General features: G+C 41.1%; 2 protein-coding genes across 3 annotated transcripts in view; one reads left to right on the top strand and one right to left on the bottom strand.

Moving 5' to 3' along the window:
• Positions 1 to 21,005, top strand: part of LOC104965166 (gamma-aminobutyric acid receptor subunit beta-1-like) — a 417,189-nt gene that overhangs the window by 72,121 nt on the left and 324,063 nt on the right. The window lies entirely within an intron of this gene.
• lclat1 (lysocardiolipin acyltransferase 1) lies at positions 2,780 to 15,191 on the bottom strand. 2 transcript variants are annotated; one of them, XM_010793148.1, is made up of 6 exons: positions 14,834 to 15,191; positions 10,187 to 10,354; positions 8,914 to 9,112; positions 8,097 to 8,243; positions 6,634 to 6,750; positions 2,780 to 5,099 (listed from the first exon to the last, which is right to left on the bottom strand). In XM_010793148.1, the coding sequence occupies exons 2-6, from the start codon at positions 10,352 to 10,354 to the stop codon at positions 4,573 to 4,575; spliced, it is 1,158 nt and encodes a 385-aa protein (XP_010791450.1). In that variant the 5' UTR covers positions 14,834 to 15,191; the 3' UTR covers positions 2,780 to 4,572. The 2 variants fall into 2 exon arrangements, with proteins under 2 accessions (XP_010791450.1, XP_010791451.1); XM_010793149.1 differs by having other exon boundaries at positions 15,122 to 15,184.

The raw sequence follows: 21,005 nt of genomic DNA, 5'->3' as shown, positions 1-21,005 counted from the left end.
CCCGGTGTGACATTGTGCCATTTCAGTGTGCATGCCTGCAGGCGTCACCGGAATGCTCCAGCTTTCACCAACCGCGTTGTTATTGTTGCCTTTTCAAGGTCGAATAAGACAGGGCGAGTGGTCATTTCTACAAAAACATCACACAATCCTTATCCGCAAATTCAATGCAGTGTATAGTCAATGGCTGACACAGAATATTATTTTTTGGTGTTCACTTTTACCATTTTATTGATAGTGAATTTTTTATTTGTGTTATGATTATTATTTTATTGACATTGATCTTACTGTATATTTTCTATATTGGAGATTTTCATGTATGGTGTTTGCAAGGGTTTTCTTTGTTGTTATTTCTAAATAAACATTTAGTCTTGCTGGGTAAACAAATGTGTCTTTCCTTGTTTCGTAGTTTATAACATATTTTTATTAAAAAGAATAGACTGAGATAATTATCAATGTTTGTGAATACACATTTTTTCAGGTCATTTGAACACCTTGTTAGAATGAGTATCTACTACACATTTTGTATTCCTTTCTCTTAATTTGTACCTCTTCCTCCAGATGTTTGTATTTTTAGATATCAAAATGTGGCTTGAACCTGGTTCCCAAGATAAATGTGTACATAAGCACACCTGATTCTTTTAGAATATTGTCATGTGCAGGTCCATAAAGGGATGTTTAGGCCTCTAGGTGGCAGCAGGACACTGAGAGACAGGCTGATCTCTGAAGAGCTTATCCCTTGGATGCATGATGCTGACTCCCTTGCCTGCTCTGACGTTAGCAGGGTCTGTAGAGCTTCACTGCAGTCTGGAAATACATATCAGGGAAATTACTCAATGGAGCAGAAATGTATTCTGGGTGATGTTCAGTTTAATCAGTGCCTAATACAGGTAAACATTGAATGAGTTGTTCCCGAAAAAGCAAACATTTGTGAAGAAAATATTCTTCATCCAAACTTTAAATTCAATTTTTCCTACTTATGCAGAACTGTGAATCATCCTAGCTGAAGAGATTTGACTGCATTGGGTTTAAAAATAGGCTGTGACGATTCTCTCCTGATCCACCCACTAATATTGCTGCGCTGCCGTGGAGTTATTTATAGCTGCGATCATGTTGGAAGGCTTCTTTGTTGGAGTGTCTGTGTCACAGCGGTGGATTCAACAACAGGTCTGCAGTCACTCCTGGAGACACCTCAGTGAGCACGCAGCTAAGACACATATTAATGATGTTCCTGAACACACTGTTCTGGTCACAGCTATTTCTGCACCCACCGCAGAAATGTTTTTTCTTTCTTTGACGTATCTGGAGCATTAGTGGATAGAGAAGATTGGTGTTTTTATGACCATATCTAGAGCCCTTAGAAAGCCTGACATGACCAGAGGCTCCTCATTGTCCTGCTTTACAAATTGCAATTCATAGTAGTCTTTGACTTTGTCCCTGCTTAACCTCTGGATTATCGGCTCTCTTTATTGAAAAAGCCATCGGGCCAACTAAGATAATTACACCGCCTTGTTGATCCTATTAGTCTGCATGCAATTGGATGGCCGTGGTGGCACAGATCTAGATGTGACAGTCCTCACGTGTGTTCACAGCGAGATCTGTTTTTCCATTACCCTTTAGACACTTCCTCAGTGTGCTTGAGTGTTGATCCACTAAAGTCTTTAACCATAAGCTAATTCTCTGTACCAATGAGATGCTTTATTTTAAGACTGGGAAATACCACACACTTGTGTCGCATACAGGATAATGGGGACCTCATCAATTTTCCTTCAACCCACTGTCAAACCCATCAGAGCAAAAACCTTTGAACTTATATCAGATGCAGAAGATGATTTGGAGTAGAGAGGGTGGGACCATAAAAAGCACCAGGAGCATAATTGCAAACTTAATTGGCCCGTGATGTATGGTCCTCGGACAGCTATTTTGGTTTATCCCCGACTTTTGTCTTTGATTGCCTGGCATGCCCCCCCCCCACAACCAGGAGTGCAGAGATATAGAATATAGAAATAAACTTCTATCATTCTGCCACTCTCTTCACAGACACACAAAAGAGTGACATCATTCTGTCAGCAGGAGAAAATAGCATACTTTCCATTGACATCACTCCACATCCCGTTGCTAGGAGACAGGGGAGTCAACACTGGTTGCTATGGCGACTGCATTTCACCTTCAGAGCTCCTGACCTTTTTGGTTGTCTATTGCAGACTGTNCTGTGTGTGTGTGTGTGTGTGTGTGTGTGTGTGTGTGTGTGTGAGTCAACACTGGTTGCTATGGCGACTGCATTTCACCTTCAGAGCTCCTGACCTTTTTGGTTGTCTATTGCAGACTGTGTGTGTGTGTGTGTGTGTGTGTGTGTGTGTGTGTGTGTGTGTGTGTGTGTGTGTGTGTGTGTGTGTGTGTGTGTGTGGACTGTGGCCCCACCGTTGTGTAACATGAGCATTCAAGGTCTTGTTGACTCATTCACTGCAGTGTAGTGATTGCTATAGTACATTCTAGATTAAAGGACTGCCCAGACAATACCCAAGATGCTCTGCAGCGGCTACACATCTGAGTAATGTTCTGAGACAAGTGATGAGTAAATGAGAAAAACCCATTGTCGTAATCCCTACGTAATGTAATAGCTATGATGTCAGCAACCTTTTAAAGTGACGTTACTGTCAATCAAATGATGGGCTATTACGGCATTAATCAAAAGATCAAATCAGTGTAAAAGCAGAATTAAAGTCAGTATAATCAACATTTTCTACGTTGACAAGTGTAAGAAAAAGACTGGAAACGTGAATGAATTTATACAGTATATTTATTTAGATATACATTTCCTCCTGTAAGAGACTGACTCTTGTTTACCTGAGGACAGTGACTGAAGAGGTCCAGCATCAGCGAGTGATTGTAAAATGAGCTACAGAAAAACAGCACAAGTGAAAGAGTTATACATGGAGAATCTGGCTGGCTCAGAGCTGAGGAAACGGATATAGTACAACGTTTGGTAAACTACTACATGCTGATGGTAAAATTGTTAACACAGCTGGATCACAGTGACTGGAAACAGCCTCTTTACACTTAAACTACAGGAGCTTCAGATTTATATAAACAAAACAAAATCAAGGTTGAAGTGGTCATCTAGATCACACACGGCACAGTGTTACAGAAAGTGCTAGATAGTCTAAGACAAAAGTTTCCAGACTCATAGAATTGAAATGGTTTTGAGTGGCAAGGAGAGTCAGTGGCTAAAAGTGTGGTTCAAGCTCCGCTTCAGTCTTGTTATAATTTCAGTCCTTTTTTGGCACAATCGGAGCAGCTTTCTCAGCTGCCATTTGCTAATTGAGTTTAGCAAGTGCATCAATGCCAGTCCTCCGGAGAGGGACACGGGCAGAGGTGGGCATTACAGGGCTTTTTTGGATTAGGTTGAGTTCATGGCCAGTTTTCCACTCCAAGTCTGGTCCTCTATGCCACCCCGGCACATCGAGGGGTAATGTTGTCCCAACAGGACATTCTTCCACCCCGGCCCCCCCCACCCACATCCTGCCTCTAAAAGGCATCCCTTCATTCCCAGAAAGGGCACAAAGCTCATCTGCTTCTAAAGATATAAGATCTCAAATCTCTGATCTTGTCGAGTAGATGATCACAAGTGTCACCTCGGCGTTGCTCTGGGTAACCTTTCCAGCTGTGGATGAGGTTTCCCTCTCCTAACAAGACTTTGTTTGGTTTCTTGATAAAAATCACATCTGCTTCTCCCACATTTGGCTTTTATGTGCAAAGCTACTTGAGCAAACACACAGAATAACATCGTTTATGTTTCAAAACCTGTACAGTAATTATAAGCATCATCACACAAGTCATCTCTGAGGACTAACTGGGGAAATTCTTTCCCCAATTTGTATAAAAGGGTAATTATACCCAATAAAGGTAAACAATGGTACACATATATACCTGTATATTCCTAAGTAATTCTCTGGGAATTAACTCCTTATCTTTCCCTGTTCGAGACGTCTAATCAAAACTAATTAATTGAACTAGTCCCATCAGTCTAATCCAGCCGACAGTGCTGATTTAAATATTGGTTAGAGTCAAGTCATCATATGTACAGGAGGTCTGTACTATGGCTCTGCTCCATCATTTATGACACGGATATAAAACCAAAGGGCAACACAAAAATACAATAAAACAAGTTCCAAAGACATGGCAATAGTATGACAAATACTGACAGCATTGTTTCATGACACATGACCATACTGAGTTTCTGAACAAACGACTAAAATAAACATCCAACAAGGTCAACTGATAAAATGCACAAACAGCAAGCCAAGTATAACAGGGAGGGACATACAAAGGGCAAGTGGTGCAATAGGTGTGATGAATTCCTCGAATCCACATACACAGATACATTTAAATAACATTCCCCTTTCTTCTACAGCAGAAAGGTAAGCTCTCTCGACTGAAGCCATGCAAACGGCAGGAACTGAACTCATGACTTCCCTTCTAAGGCATGGAGCATTGGGTCCCTAAAAAAGGATCCTCTTGCCCTCAGAGCGGGGTGGAAACATCTCATCGTCCAGTCAACACTGTCTTCCATCCTCACTGCATCTTCGCATCCAGCACCTTACTCTTCTCACCCTTTTTGGCAGCCGTGGACTTCCAGTATTGATGGCAGGCTAACTCCAGCAGCTCCACCCCGCCAATCAGCTTCTGCTGGGCCATGAATACTCCCACCATAGCCAGGAAGTAGAGCCTGAATGGGGCCCAGAGCCACAGGCCAGTGAAGCAGAAGGCGATGAAGCTGGTCCAGTAGAGCAGTGAGGCGGCTTTGATCAGAGACACCCGCAGCTCAGACTTACAGGGTGGGACACGGGCGACACCTTCCCTATCGAAGCCCCGGGGTTGGGCGGAGTAGAAGTCTCGCAGGCGGATCTCCTTCTCGGCCCAGCGATCCCGACACCAAGACTCCAGGTCGGACGAGGCGGTGGGCAGGGAGGCCACTGGGTAGCGGCGGACGTGGAAGTGGATCTCGCGGGGGAAAAGGCCCAGGATGAGGTGGCGTTCTGTCTGAGGGATGTTCTTGGGGTACGCCACTGTAATATCATGGACGGCATCCAGGTTGCCCCCTAGGAAAAGGGACGGTTTAAAATGATCAAAGGGCACAACAAAGAGAACAGGCATTGAACTAGACTGAAAGTTATGTATAACGCTCTATTGTCAACACGCCAAACTAATTGTATGGTACGCAGTGACACTGCAAGGAGACTTAAATGTATCCATTTTCCACACTTGTTATTGGAATCCCCTTTATGCACTTGTCAAAATCCCAGCTCTGAGCTTCATTACGCATGTAGCTCTAATTATCCAGAGGCTTAGAGCTTCATCCCATCTCTGCCTTCAAAATGACCGTGAGCTTTATACCACTGTCATTGATCCGCAGTGCCCTTACTATACCAATAGGCGCTTTCACACCACAGTACTTTTCCCACAAAGGTTCATGAGAACTTAGTTCATCAGAACTCTTTAGTTCTGATGAGCTAAGTACAGATCGCGTTCACACCGGAATAAGTCCCTGGAGGTGGATTAGGCAAATGAAGCCGCTGACGTCACTTCTTCTTCTTCTGCTTTGGGTTTACTGGCAGGCCGCAAACAACTTCATACTGCCGCCCAAAGTCCCCGGCCGGAAGTCCCCGGAGTTGGGAACTGGCTTCAGTAGAAGCTGCTGGGACTCCCAGCAGCTTCTACTGAAGCTTTCCGAGTAAATCTCCAGAACGCAGACACCTCCTCATCTCCACCGCTCCCATGTTTTATTTTGTGTTGCCATAAGTTAGTCTCTCTGCGTTTTTGCGCTGGGCTAATGCTAATAATGCTAGGATAATAAAATGACGGCTTCACAACACTTTTTTTGAGTTTTACGGGGCGTGGTTTGCAATCCGCCCAGCCAATCAGAAATAGGAACCTTTTTCTCCCACGAAAGTCCCTGCTCTCTACCAGGGACGGAAAAGGGGGTAAAAAGGTTCTCATGAACTTATTTTAGTTCCGGCTCTTTATGGTGTGAACGCGACATTTCGGAACTATATCGGAACTAAAGTGGGAAAAGTACTGCGGTGTGAACGCGGCTATTATAGAGCTGAATGAAATCTCAGTGGATAGGATGACACCTGCCAGCGCCGGCTCCTGTACAGCTCATCTCTCATAAGGTAAAAATAGAGCTGAGAGGGGCACGGTGGACTTGGGACAAAGACATGTCAGTGTGGGGTGCAGAGAGAGGGAGAGCAGAATTAGCTGAGTCTAATGACATCACACTGATTCACAACACCTGCTTGGAGAGTTAGTGCCGTGCTCAGCACCCAGGGCAGCTGGGGATGAGACGGCAGCGCCAGAGGTGGTATTTAAACCCTGGAGCAGTGCCAGAAATTAGCTCATAGGGAAACATGAGAATCTTTGGGGTGTTGTAATGGCTGACAGTAGGATGAAGCATCAGTCTGAGACGCTGTAGAATAACAGCATCAGTGGATTAACTACAGTCATCATGATGACATGTCATTTCCCCTGGTTTTGCTGATACTGTATTTCCATCATGATGACTTTGACTAAATAATGGCAATCACCAGAAGATGTTGCCATTTGACCGCCGATTAACAAAAAATCCTATCTTACCTTTTCGTAGTCTGTCCACAATGAAGGTGAATCCAGTGCTGCGAGGATGCAACACATACTCAAATTTCGGGAGCTTGTGCTGGACAGCAAACGCATCACTCTTTGCTCTTGTATTTTCTGCAAGACAGACAGATACACATTAGAACTCTGGACATTTCAAAAACCATATTATGTTGGAAAGCATGTAACTATTTATAAGAGTTAACGAGAGAGACATTTTGTATTAGTGTTTACTTATCAAAAAGGCACAACTTAAAGAAAAGTTTATGTTTATTAAGCTGATCAAGTTATTCTATTTGCTGATAGCAGTACTATTATTGCATACATATTAGTAACATCCAATGAAGGTTATCCAAGGTTAATTGATGGACTCTTAACAAGCCAGCAGTATTATGCGTCTATTTGGATTTACTTTAACTTTCCCTTTATTTTTTATAAAGAAAATATCACTAAATGTACATGAACTGTGATAAAAATGGAACTTTGTTGACATGTGACACAAAAGCAAAAACAGTATGCTATCAAAACTATTATGTGGCAGTCAGACAATCTTAAGGTTGATTACGCTATGAAACAATCCATGAAATACACCTACCAGTGGCAAACGCTGACACATTTTTAAAAACCGAGGGGGACATAAACACAGGAAAGATGATTGTTTATTAACCAAACATTCCTCAGGAACTTGTTGCAGGAACACGTAAACTATATCACGACTCATTAGTCAAATGATGTAACAAGTACAGTAGCTGCTTCCTGTAGGACAAAGGGTTTATAGACAGAACTCTATGACGTTTTCCAAGGACTAGTCATTCTTATACAATCTTTAACTCAATTCACACACAGCTTTAAAAGGTTCAAAAGGGGTCATGGTCATATTTAGAGGGGGCTTAAGTGCACTCTGGACCGGATCCTGTATGTGCAGGTCTCTAAAAGAACAGGACAACTTTTGCATTGGTCGTCAGAACATGCTGTATTCACCGCCCCAACCACGAGGTGTAAGAGGCTTAGATGCCGACGTGTGTGCAGACTCTCACATGCAAAGGAGTAAATGCAACACAGAAACGATATTTAAAGCCCTAAATCTTCTTGCCAATTATGATGTAACTTAATTGGGCCCCTCATGACATCATGATGCGTAGAGAGAAGTTAAGCTTCCCTCAGTAAAGCTACTCGGGACTTTGATTGGATTAGTTCTGGTTTGAAAGGGCTTTAGTCAGTGGTGTCGCTGTTGCTTGGATTGAAACATCAGAGCATTCCTGCAGAAATGTCTGCGTGGGGTTTGTGTCTCGGGGATTTTGCCGTGCCTTATCATTTGGAAATTGTATTTGCATAATAGTGTCCCTGTAGGGCCACACTGCGAGCTGTAAACTGGTTGTCGGGTACATATTGTGAGAAAGACTATTGCAAATGTGGCTAAGTTGTCCCATGAATGAATGGAGTGATGCTTGTTTATTTCTCACCAGTGAGGTCTGTGCCCTCGGGGAACAGGAGCAGCTGCAGGGGCTCTTTGATGTCACAGAAGTAGTCTAGCATGTTCCCCATGTGCTTCTTGTCATTCTCCCACCGACGCTGAATAAAGACGAAGCATGCTACCTGCATGGCCCAGCCTGGAAGATACAAACAGTCTTTACAGGTGTAATTGCTTAACTGATCTGGACTTTTCAAGGCAGGCATAGTCTATGTTTCCCAGGAAAAGCGTTTGACATTGGGCCATTTTTTATTTCAGAGTACTTATGATCTCTAACATACTCCCTCTTGATATCACGTTTGTCATACCAGCATCTACTCACAGGAAAAAGGTTTCTTTTATTTGGTTATATTAACTATTCTCAGGCGCCCGTTAATAAGCTTTTTGCTTAAACTAATAAGAGTCTAAAACAGAAGAAAATGTTATGGAATCAGAATATCTTTATTAGTCCCACGGAGGGGACATTCGCCTTGTTACAGCAGGAGAAAGAGCCACAGACAGCTTAATGTTACATATGTTAAATAATGTGACATGCGTTAAAAAAATAAAATAAAGTACTAAGTTATGATATAATAAAAAATAGGTGTTGATTCAATTTCCTTTTTTTCATACCCTTCTACTGCCCTACATTTACAATATGTTGTTCCTCATTTAGATTTAGATTCAACTTTCTATTAAAAGTAAACTGCTTTGCAATTATGTAATGACATTTATGCAGAAGTGCTTTGCAAACCATATATTATATAATGGTATGAATAGGAGTTTAAGTCTGTGTTCAGTAAAGAGAAAAGCACACAATGTATACCCACCAAAGCCAGGCACAGCCTTCAGGGCCGCCTTGAGGCAGATCTTCTCCAGACGAAGGTAGCTGTACCTGAGCAGACAACACCAGAGGAACATCCAGTCCAGGCGGGTGCGGTGGTTCATGATGATCACACTTCGCTCACTCGGAATGAAGCCATCTCCCGTAATCACCACCTTCACCCCAAACACCAGCTCCAGCAACGACTACAGAGGGGAGAGATGCCGGGATGGAGGAGGGATAAGGAGGAAGAACAAGAGGGAAGAAATGAAAAGGGATAAGGAGGAAACATATGGAGAGGTAGATGATGACAAGAATGATCATTGGAAAAAGATGTAAAGGGAGAGAGGAGGGACTGGGAAGAGGGAAGATGGGAAAGATACATTTAGGAGGGGAAAGTATGAGAAGAAAATGAATAAATAATGTTGCATGGGGTCACCGTAAACAAGATTTGCTTAATTGTCCTAAAAGGAAACTTAAATACATGAAGTTTACTTCTGATAAATAGGGCAGGCATAAATAAGGCAGATATGACGTAGATGATGGTGACCATGTTAGACACTAGGGCTGAACGATTCATCGATTTTAAATCGAAATGATGCAATTTTTTTAAAATTTTTTCTTCTTGTGTGTCAGTCATCCACACCAATCAGAAGTGCTGTGCTCCACATGTACCAACAATTGTTAACCAATCAGAAGTGGCCCATGATAGAAGGTGATAGACAGATTGATCCAATCACCTGCCAAGTATTTTTGAAAGTGCCTGCCCTTTCCAAATGGCTTCCAATGGAGCTCTCCTAGATGGTTTGGTGAAACAAACCGTCTGAGTCAGGTTAGTAATGCTCCATCACATGTTGTACATCTATTACAGGGTGAATCTTAAACTGAAGCTTGACTTTAAAGCAACCCAACGGAAGTTTCATGTAAGTTTAGTTCTTTCACGTGTAGCTCGGGCTGCGGGGGTGCTAGAGACGGGAGCATGTTGATGCGACCTTCCTAGCCGGAGATACGGCCGCATTTTACAATAAACTTCCGTTGGGTNTAGTTCTTTCACTCGTAGCTCGGGCTGCGGGGGTGCTAGAGGGTTGATGCGACCTTCCTAGCCGGAGATACGGCCGCATTTTACAATAAACTTCCGTTGGGTCGCTTAAAAACAAATATCGCAAAATTTGTCCGAAAAATCGCAATTAGATATTTTCCCAAAATCGTGCAGCCCTATTAGACACGGGTCACTTGAGACCATCTGGCATGCTAAGTAGAAGCTAAGCTGGTGAACACACCACAGGCAGCGTCAGCCAGGTAGCGACGAGGCGATCCGTGATCCAGCGGTACCAGGCAGGAGACAGCAGCATGAGGGGCAGAACTGGAGCCAGCATGAAGACACTTCCAAAGATGCTTCCCAAAAACAGGGTGATCACAAAGTACAGGCCCCGCACTGACACAGCCATCTGCGGAGAGATGAGGGAGACAAGATTAATCATTCAAAACAAATAAAAGCAGATCAAACGTGAGCTGTTGTTTATGTATTGAAAAACAAAGATGAATTTATGAGATGTATTCCTGACTTAGATGTCCACTATGGAAAGTGGCTTGGGTGGAGCAACTGTAACATGAAACAAATGGGATTATCGAGAGTCGCATCAATTGCGAGGACTGCTGTTCTGTTGTTCTTCTGACATATTTCCCCACAAACAGTGGAAAAACCAGGGCAGACATTCCAAGTGTGGAATGTAAATAAGGGAACCTTTTCTGACTGTGGGTAACACATTGTGGACGCATGGTCACTAAATCAAGTGTGGCTGTGGCTTCAAAATTATTCAGTCTGTAGAGCATAAACAGTGGTTGAAGTATTGTTAAAGCCGTCAATAACTTGTGTAACCATACTCAAATATATTCAATTAAATATACTGGGGCAGAGTATTTGATCCAAATTATTCAATCCCAACTGATATTTAAGATAACATTTTGCCGTTTTAACTAGTTGTCGTCATGTAAATTAAAAAGCGATTTTGGTACACCTTCATCATTTCCCAAAATAATTGAATCCACTCATGTTGTGAAAAAAAGTGCACCTGAAGCTATGACAGCTATCTTTGACTGCAATCGCCTCTGATATTAGGAGTGGAACTAATGGATAAAGTTACATAATAAACTATAAACACAATATGAAGGTATATTGAACTGATAAGCTTGCGTTGTTAAAGATGTGATAATGTAATCACATCCTTGGTTTAATAAGTATAATTAAGATTCATTATAAACCTGTAAACTAATGATCATTCACACACGTGAAGGCAGTCCACGGCATTAAACACACTGACCTACAAACTTCATAAAACAAGGCTCAAGATGAACGTAAATGCAAACCATTTAAGTAGTAGATTGTAAAAGTATGGTTCAGCATGTTCCGAGCGGTAGCTGCAACATGGCAGGAATAGAGTCATTAGATCCCTGAGGAAAGTGAACTGAGCCCGTAATCCTTCGGAAATTCAAAACCAAGTAACAGGACCTTCAATTGTCCATGACATATCAGATGAGTTTAAAGGGGCTCATCTGGACATGCCATGAGGATCGCCTGTCATTTCAATGACATCAGTGGTGACCACTTCAGCCTCAACGGTAACGTAACACTATTGTCCTTACGTAAGAAACACACAGGTGTTTTCACTTGGTTAGCCTGATTAGACCTCTCCGAACTGTGTGCTCGACCTGAATCTCCCACTCTCTCCTGTTCATGTTGGTGCACCTATACACCAAGGTCGTGGATTATCTTTTGTTCCTAGTTTGGCTCCACCAAAATTAAGTAGGACAATTCAAAATGACCTATTTTGATGTGCAGGGCCTTTAAAAAATATCCAAACAACCATCAAGCAAAGTCAACTCAAAAAACCCAAACAGACCAATTTATTTCCATTTATTCAAACAAAAACTGTCAAATACGAGGCAAGTTAAGGATAGGCAATCTCTCGATAAAAAACTAGTCCAGAAGTGTTTTTAATGTGCTGCTACATGCTGGGATACTTTTGATAAAAGGCTATGTAGATACACTTGATTTAACGCTGTCTTTTCACTATGTTTTATCTGAATGTGCAACTTTATAAATAAGCAGGACATAGGACAACCTAAACCAACACGTTTACATCATCTTCATCAGAACACTGCAATTATAATCACGTCCCCTGAGATAAAGGTTCAAAGGGGAAATACAGGGAGTCCTGATTTGATTGGCCCCTGACCTTGCTGACGCAGCGAGTCTTAGCTGATGCCACAGGGAGCAATTTCATCCAGCGGGTGTTTTCTTCTCTTTCAACCGTGGTTCACACTAACACCTTAATTACTGCTATGATTGCAACAGCCTTTATTCAGACAACCTGCCCCAACACTCCCATCATCTCGCCCTCGTTGACACCCTCTGCAGCACCATGACGCAGCAAGTCTCAAACAGAAGTGGCTGAAGGTGCATTTAAAAGATGCAAGTCATTCATTATGCTGGCAATAAGGGTTTAACGGTTACCTGTTTTAACAACGGAAAATCTGAGGCACAAGGTGAGAAAACATGCTTGCTCAGCACAATTATGCTGTGTCCCAATGCACACACATCAAGAACACCCTTGGGTGGCAACCGGAACAAGCAAAAGATCCCACAGTAGAAGGCATGACCCACTGGGGAATGATGTGAGAATTGAATGGAATTATGGGTATATAAGTGTTGAATAAACATGTTTTTCTTCTACTGGGAGTGGACACCTGGGACATTTCATTATTTATATCACGCATCCATGGAAACGCTTTTGTTATCATACAAAGCAAGGACTACTTCTTGAATGATTTAGTACCATCCATTTGGTTTGGTTTAACATTGTATTTAATCAAGATAACAGTGATTCTGAAAGCACTTCCCCAAACACAGCACCACACGCAATGCAAAGCATACTCCTTCACATAGTCCAAGTCTAAATTCTCTGGCAATCATTTTGCATTCCTTACTTTAAGCCAGGACCAGACATCCCGACAGAGAAAAGCTGAGCGAAGAGGTCAAGCATGTCTGGGCTAAACAATGAGCTTAAGGTGTGTGTGTGTGTGTGTGTGTGTGTGTGTGTGTGTGTGTGTGTGTGTGTGTGTGTGTGTGTGTTAAGAGACAGAGAGGAAAAGAAAGAGCCGGTAAGACCGCAATAGAGGTCTACTTTACAAACTAGAAGGCACTTAGAGAAAAAATCTCTCACATGAAGTGAAACAACATAGACTCAATGTATTGACATTGAAACTTGTACAGTTTAGAAATACCTTAAAATGTATCAGAAAGTCCAACATAACTTTTGGGTATGTTCTTGACATACAGACTTAATGGGGGGAAAAAAACATCAGCTGCATCAAGAAAACGATTGATCAATACCCAACATGGCCTATTAACTTCACTCAATCTACATCCATCAATTTTACCAAGAGCAGCCAAACTCTTTCATTGTATCGATGAAAAGGGAAGCAGTAATTGATAAATAGATAAATTATAGAGGACTTGACAGGATGAGTTAATTGTTTACATGGTTAATGTCCTTAAGTGTCCCACCCATATTTCACCACTTCAATGCAGCCCCACAGGAAGCCAACTGGCGGGGAAACAAATGTAATCTAGACTCTTTGATTAATTAAGAAACACGTTTAAATGGTCTTGAAGTACATTTGTGTCTGAACTGGTGGGGTCTGTTATCAGCTGTACAAAAAACCTGTGGATTAGTTATGAGTTTGGGAGAAAAGTGCATGTCGGTGGCTTCCTTGTGAATTTCCCAATCTCTCCCAATAAATATGTATTCAATAACGCTGGGTATTTTCTGACATTAAATCAACCAGCATTGAGAAACATGGTCTACCCCGGAACCGATGTACTCAAATCACGACAGACAAGGCGAATATTATCTAACTTGCACACATTTTCCATAATCCCAGTTCGGGATTAAAGAAAAAGCACGGACTTTGACCGGACAACAACACTGGCCGGTCAACGTTTAACATTTAGGAAAAGTAGTTACACTAACAGACCCTATACATGGTTTGCAATGTTGTCTGTTAATAATTATCCCTTCGGTTAGCATTTCGCTTTGTAAATAATTACTCAACTCTAGCCTTGCTTGCAAATAAGAGACACACCTTAAGAAATAATGGTGAGATGTTTTCACAATAGATTGATGCTGCAAATGCTATTTTATTATGTCTTCTTAAAAAGGTACAGACTGGCTGCTTTTGCTTTACTCCATATTTTCAAATATTTAAATATCTTTTTAGTTTTTCTCTGAAATGTGTACTTTTATCAGAAACAGTAGGGAACTATAATAACATTAAAATACAGCAATATCTAAATAGAATATAGATGAAATATGGATATACCTGTCAAAATAGAATAAAATAAACATATGCAGTTTTGGTATGACAAGAAATAAGTTTGCGAGAGCTTTTTGGGTAATCGAACCACTAACACTCAGGTTGCTAGACACCACAGTGTGATTGGAGCTTCCGAGGTGTCAACATATACTCTGAAATCCGCTTGTTGGGTAATCCAACCACTAACACTCAGGTTCCTAGACACCAGTGTGGTTGGAGCGTCCGAGGTGTCAACATATACTCTGAAATCCACTGCTTACAGTACTGTTACTCAAGTAAAGAATCTGAATACTTTTCCCCCCACTGGTTAAAACGTTAGCGTATACTTTGGAAACTGTGAGAAAGCTACCTGCTGTCATTGCAGGTTATCTTCGGACTTATGTTCCTCTCGAAACAAGGCTGGCACAAACAACATGAATGCCAGTTAATCATGCAACATCTCACATTAAACAGAAGCTAGCCTATTAGCAGAGGTTATCCTGCTTATTTGAACAGGGCGTGCTAACTACGGTTAAACATATCTGCATACTGTCGCATGACAACATACCCACCTTTCTTGTTCCTCCTCGGGAGTCAAATATCTTTGCAGTTTAGGTAAGGTGGTTTTGTTAGCTCCGATAAATCCAAGCACTTGGTTGCGACATAGCAACTTGGCAAGCCAGCTAGCAGCCTGCTAACGTTAGCACACTAGCTAAGCTGTTCAACAACTGCGTTACTAAGCTACCACTCAAAGCTAACGGTTATTGAAACTGTTCCACGGACCATTTCCCAGCAATTTTTTTTGTTGTTGTAGGTATTAGCCCACAACTATTTTTGCTTTGTTTGAGTGCCTTACTTACTATGACTGCAGCAAAAGTGTAGCCGCCTTACCAATATGCTAACACGACCTCTCAACTTGTTACCTCTCACCTGTCCTTCCGCACAGCCATCAACAGGGGTCGCTGTTTTTGCCTGCTACATTATTCCAGGAGGTGAGAGTAAACCGCCAGGCACAGCTTCAAGAACAACATTGAGGTGAAGTAGATTTCACATGTTGATAGTGGCAAATGGCTATGGTTGACGTTTATGTTACATTTTAGGCAGCAGGAAACTACCTGCAAGAATAAAGTCTTTGCAGGAGGTGCAAAGGGAGAGAGGTAGATAGGGTGAAAAAGGCTCCATGCATGTACTCCTAATGCAAGTGCCAGGTGTAGGAATTTAAAACCTAACCAACGTTAAAGTAGCCTATTTTCAAGTGTCAAAGTCGCTCATTGTGCAGCAATGTGGCTCCTGTATGTGTTGTGTTATTTAAAAACACTTTATTATACGTATGTGCTTCTTATGATATTAATATCTGAGCAGTATTTTAATGGTGAGGCCAGCAGAGGGGGAGCTAGCTTCTTAATATTGTTTGATAAAGTTATCTGAAATGTTGCAAAAAAAAACCCCACTATTAAATACATTTATTGGAATAAAAGGTACAATATTTCCATCTAAATGAAGTAGAGGCAGAATAATTGGGAGCATCAAATGTCTCAAAATTCAGTACTTTTAAATTAACATGTACAACCAGGTGAAGATAAAAACTCCTTTATCCAATTTAATAATGTAATTATATTTGTAATAATTTATACAGGCTAACAATAAACATGACAAGGCTACACTACACTTCATTACAACTTTTAAAGGTAAACATCCAGTATAGACTTCACATTGTTTCAACAGACTCTACTTAATGGCCTTATTCATTTTTGCAAGTTTAACCTTTGCAGTGACATTAATGGCTTTAAGTGATGTATAACTGAAATGATCGGCCCCTGTAAAGTTCATTCCTGTTTCTACTTTTGTGCCAACTAATCCTCTATTCAGCGTTTAAGAGATTTGGCTCATGTTGCATTGTTCTAGATCCCTATTTGAATAATATTTCAGAACTAATTTAAATCTCAAGCATTGTATTGGTGATGTTCTTCATCACTGAGCCTCCCAACATAGCCTTTTAAAGTAGTATAAATCCTTGCATGTGTCATTTGTTTCTTTTACCCACAGTTATGAGGTGTTCTACTGTTACAGATTACCTCAGCATTCAGTGATGTGTGTGCACAGATTGGTCAATGTGTCTGAGCGTATCTGAGCATGCATGTTCTCTCATGTGTGTGTGGTGACGGACTGACAGACAGGGCAAAAGAGAGAGTGCACTTAGTCAAACTCAAGACTTTTCCATGACCTGCTCCCTATGGCATGCACTCTATCTGAGAGACTGAGTGAACTGTATAGCTTTCTCAGTATAAACTTCTCAAGGGTCAACGCATCACTTCAGAGGGAACGGAAAAAACTTTGCTTTGAAACAAGCTCTTTTTTCAGTTTAGTTCCAACTCACCTTCAAAAGAACAGCGCGTCCACATGATTAAAGGCCGTTGTCCAAGATAATTTAGTAAAAGCAATTTGATCAGTTACTCTTAATCATATTCCCTTTGAGAATTCCAAATATCTAAACCCTCTGGTAAAAATCACAGTCATTTTGATCCATTAAAAACACGCTTTGTTTGCTGATAAAAACGACATGGGAGGTAAGCCAAGTTAAATGCAACAGATAAACGTAGAAACCATCTACATTAATTTATGTTAGACATGCCATTAAACTTACATAAATCCATGTGGGAGAGAAAAAGTGACTTTTTTCGGGCATTGTACACTGTGTTTTGGTTTATTTTCTATTGATAGCACTTTAACGAGGCTTTTTTGGAGAAAAAAATCATTCCTGCCTCTAATGACCTCTTGTGCTTTTATGCTAGTTCAAAGAGCAGACATGGTTGATCTAACTTAAGTCTTCTTCTCTTTCACTTCACTTCCCATTGACAGCATGTCTCCGCCCCACACCTGTAACATCACTGTAACCCAAGCTCTGCAACCTAATTTCTGCATGTTTATCTCCGTCTATATCCTGATCTTATACCCCGTCTCTCTTTCCTCCCTTTTTCCACTCTGGTCCCTAGGCAGTGAGGATTAGAGTGGAAGGGCCATGAGCTGTCTATTTATCTCAACAACAGCCTATGGAAGAGTAGCAGCCTGTGGTTTAGCACATTAACACGCAGAGTATGGAGCAGATGCCATCAGACTTGTATTGATCAAAGCTCTAAAATCTTGTCGATGAGTTGAACATGTACCTTACATCATCCTGTAAAACAGAGAATGGGTCCATGTGTGCTAAGAGTCATCCGTCCAAGCAGTTAATTATTTCTTCAAAGGCTGCTCTGTTGAGTATTGACTATGCTTGTTTCTGATTAATTAGGATTTTGTGGAGGATTTGTTTTGAATATCAGTCCCTACTTCGTGGTCCTCTGTGCTCGAGTGGTGTATCACATGGCGCTGTGGGGTTTCCAAAGGTTGAAGGACAGAATGCAACACAACTAGTTAACTCACTGATTTCTAGAAAACTTGTGCATTTGTTTTTTATAGTATTGTGAGCATCCAAGTGCTATGGTTGCATTATGCCTTAACTCATCAAGTCTTATCTAAGTTGGCAGTAAAGAGAGACAATCAGTCTCTACCATGTAATTTATCTATGTAACAGTCAGTGGTGGAAGTATTCCATAAAAATACTCTGTTACAAGCAAAATAACTGCGATTAAAATCCTGCTTAAGTAAAAGTACAAAAGTATGAGCATAGATATATACTTAGAGTAGACATTAAAAGTACTCATTATGCAGAATATCCTATTTCAAAATAATGTTTATTATATTATAAGATAGTATTGAGCGATGCTTGTGTTTATCACTTTATTGTTGCAGTTGTTAAATATGTGAATAATAAAGTTATCCAATAAATGTAGAGGACTAAAAGAGTACAATATTTCCCCCGAAATGTAGTTGCTAAGATAACAAAGTGGAAATAAATAAAAGTAACTGAAAATGGTACTGAAGTAAAGTATTTGTGTAAATGAATGTACTAGCTAAAAGTGTACCTGTGGTCTCAGTGCAGGTGTTCTTAATGCTCCACATCCTCATCATCCTTCGTTTTCCTTTCCCGACCCCTTCACCTTTTAATCCCCCCTTCTTGTTGTATGCCTCTCAGCGTATCTTATTCTAGCTCTTCCCTTGTTGACAGTGCCAGATATGTGTCTACGCATGGTGGGCCGTCTCCAGACAGGTTATAAATAACCCGCAGAGTTTTTGCTTCATGTCCTGAGAGCTCTACTTTCTTCTCACACTTGAGGAACCATGGGAAAAGAATCTTTCCCTTACGCACATGGCACTCATAATAACAGACACGGTTATACATAAAACCTCTGAGCACATGTGCCCCTTTGCAAGCTTTGCACAATCTCATAGACACAGTAATGCATGCACACACAACCTTGGTGGCTTATGCAATAAGGTTGCAGCACTAAAATAGCAAGGTTATAGGAGCAGGGGTGCTGTTTACAATGAAATGTTAACTTACATTACATAACCTGCACTGTGGGAATGCAGAGTACATTTCTACTGTCATGTAAGTATGGGAAACTTGCTGAAACAACAGAACGGGATGAAAGTCTGGGAGGGCAAAAAATAGAAAGAACAAGAAAACAAGTACATGAGGGTAAAGGATGTAAAATGAGGAGAGGGAGTGGAAAAAAGTGAACAGGATAAGCATTATTTTTCTCCACATGACAGATTGAAGAGGAAGGGGTTATGTTATGGCTTATGGGTACATGGTGTGAGTTTATGTAGAGGAGTGACAGTGAAGCAGCGTTAATGTGGACTATAGTTGGGAGTCGGGGAGAATTCAGGGGTTGGCAGGTCAGACTCCGCTGACACACTGGGATCAGCGATGGGATTGTTTCCATTGGAAAGAATTCCAAGAATGAGCTAGAAGAGCTATCAGTGTCTACACTCAGAGGGCTCTGACAACAGTTTTAATACATAGCCAGGCACACACGCTCTCACACATACACATTTAAAGATACTGTGTCTCACGCCAACAATGGTGTGTGAGACACACTCCGTTCCCCTATGTAACCGAATACTCTGTGACTCTCACTCATCTTACCAATTACGAAATGAGTGCTGTCACCTTTGACCACCAACAGAGAGGTTGATAAACACAGGGAAAGTGTGAAGAAATTTTCAAAACATAAAATAGACTGGATAAGTAACAATACAAGTAACAACAACAACATGAATAGTTATTAATCAAGTCTAACCGGATGTCTATTGTGTATCTTTTGTTGAGTTTTATGTGTTTTAAAGACCCATCTAAAGAGAGGCATTGCAAATAAGCTCAGGCTATAACCGTTTTGCTGTGTTGTATTGGTTTATGTTACATCTGTCCCTATTCAAATACACATTAAATAAATAAATGGATGAGCATTTTAAGAAACATTCTCAGTGGCTTTATTGTTGAGTCAGATAAGAAGATAGATTCCACTCTCATGCTGGTAGAGTAAATATGAAACTGAAGCCAGTAGCTGCTAAGCTCAGCTTGGTTTAGCAGTTTTTGTACATTGGCAACATAAGCAAACACTCACACAATTGCCATTCTGATTCAAATGTTGCTAAATCCTGATTGGCACATGACATTATTCTACATGACCTTTTGCCAAATTAGCCTTGCTCACTTCAAACTGATAAGAAAAGCACAGAACAAAATGAAAGTTCTAACCTTGTCAAAACATGTTGTGTTGATTGATTGAAAATGTGTTTTTGGGAATTGTAACTGATGATGTTACATATCCTTTAGTGTTTTAATCAAGTTTGGAGATGCAAAGCTAATTTCAATTACCGGTTGCTTTTAAACAGTCTTTAATTACAAAGGTTCCTTATTGTGTAAACACCTGACAAGTGGCTGAAGGAGAAGAGCTGCTCATTATATCAAAATCCTGCAGGAAGATGCTTCAGGGCATCCTTTCATACGCCCTTAGGCCTTTATTAAAATTAAAACTGAAGTATATTGCTTTCTCACTATTTCTTCCAGTGTTATTTGAAAGACGACACAAAGTTCAGAGGTGTCTTGCTGACATCACACAAGTGCGTAGCTGGATCCAAGTTCATGCGGTCCCTCCGAACACTGCGGTTGTCTTACTTTTTATTTCTTCTTTCCATGATCTCATTACATTTTCCAGGGAGATCAAGGAGCAGTTTTTTAAAGGGACAAAGGACATTCCTGTTCTGACCTATTCAGAAGGCTCCCATCAGCCCCTTGGGCCAAACACAAACACACACACACACACACACACACACACACACACACACACACACACACTGCTGCTGACCAACACTATCAGCTGGGTCGGGGTATTAATAACTCTTTATGCTCCATTTTTCCAGGAAGACGGAAGCAGGATAAAATGTCAGTTCATTGTTCCCCTTCCAGGAAGTGAGAGTACCACCATAGCACAATCTGTCAGGCTTTTGGCCTAGCGCAGAAACTCTGATGGACAATTCCCGGTACAAGGTAATCAAACTTGACCTATTGGCTCAATGATAATACCATGCATAGCAAATCACCTGAGAAGTTCCCATTGTGTCAGTGATCAAAAAGTTGTTTATTCCTGTAAATCTCCCAGTTCCCCATTAGAGCTTTTCTACTGAACCACATTTTATTAGTCTTGTATCATTGTGGCGAGTGTTTATGGGTCGAGCGTGAGGAGTTTCTTCCAGACTTTAATAGGCTGTAATCCTGGATATTCCTTCAATGGTATAAAGTCCCTAAACATGTGTAGGTCAAACTAAAGTTTTCCATAATACATCACATTTAAAAAAAAT

Source organism: Notothenia coriiceps, unplaced genomic scaffold, assembly GCF_000735185.1.
Source record: "Notothenia coriiceps isolate Sejong01 unplaced genomic scaffold, NC01 NC01_scaffold00037244, whole genome shotgun sequence".
NCBI lineage: Eukaryota > Metazoa > Chordata > Actinopteri > Perciformes > Nototheniidae > Notothenia > Notothenia coriiceps.
This window is presented reverse-complemented; position numbering and strand designations above follow the sequence as displayed.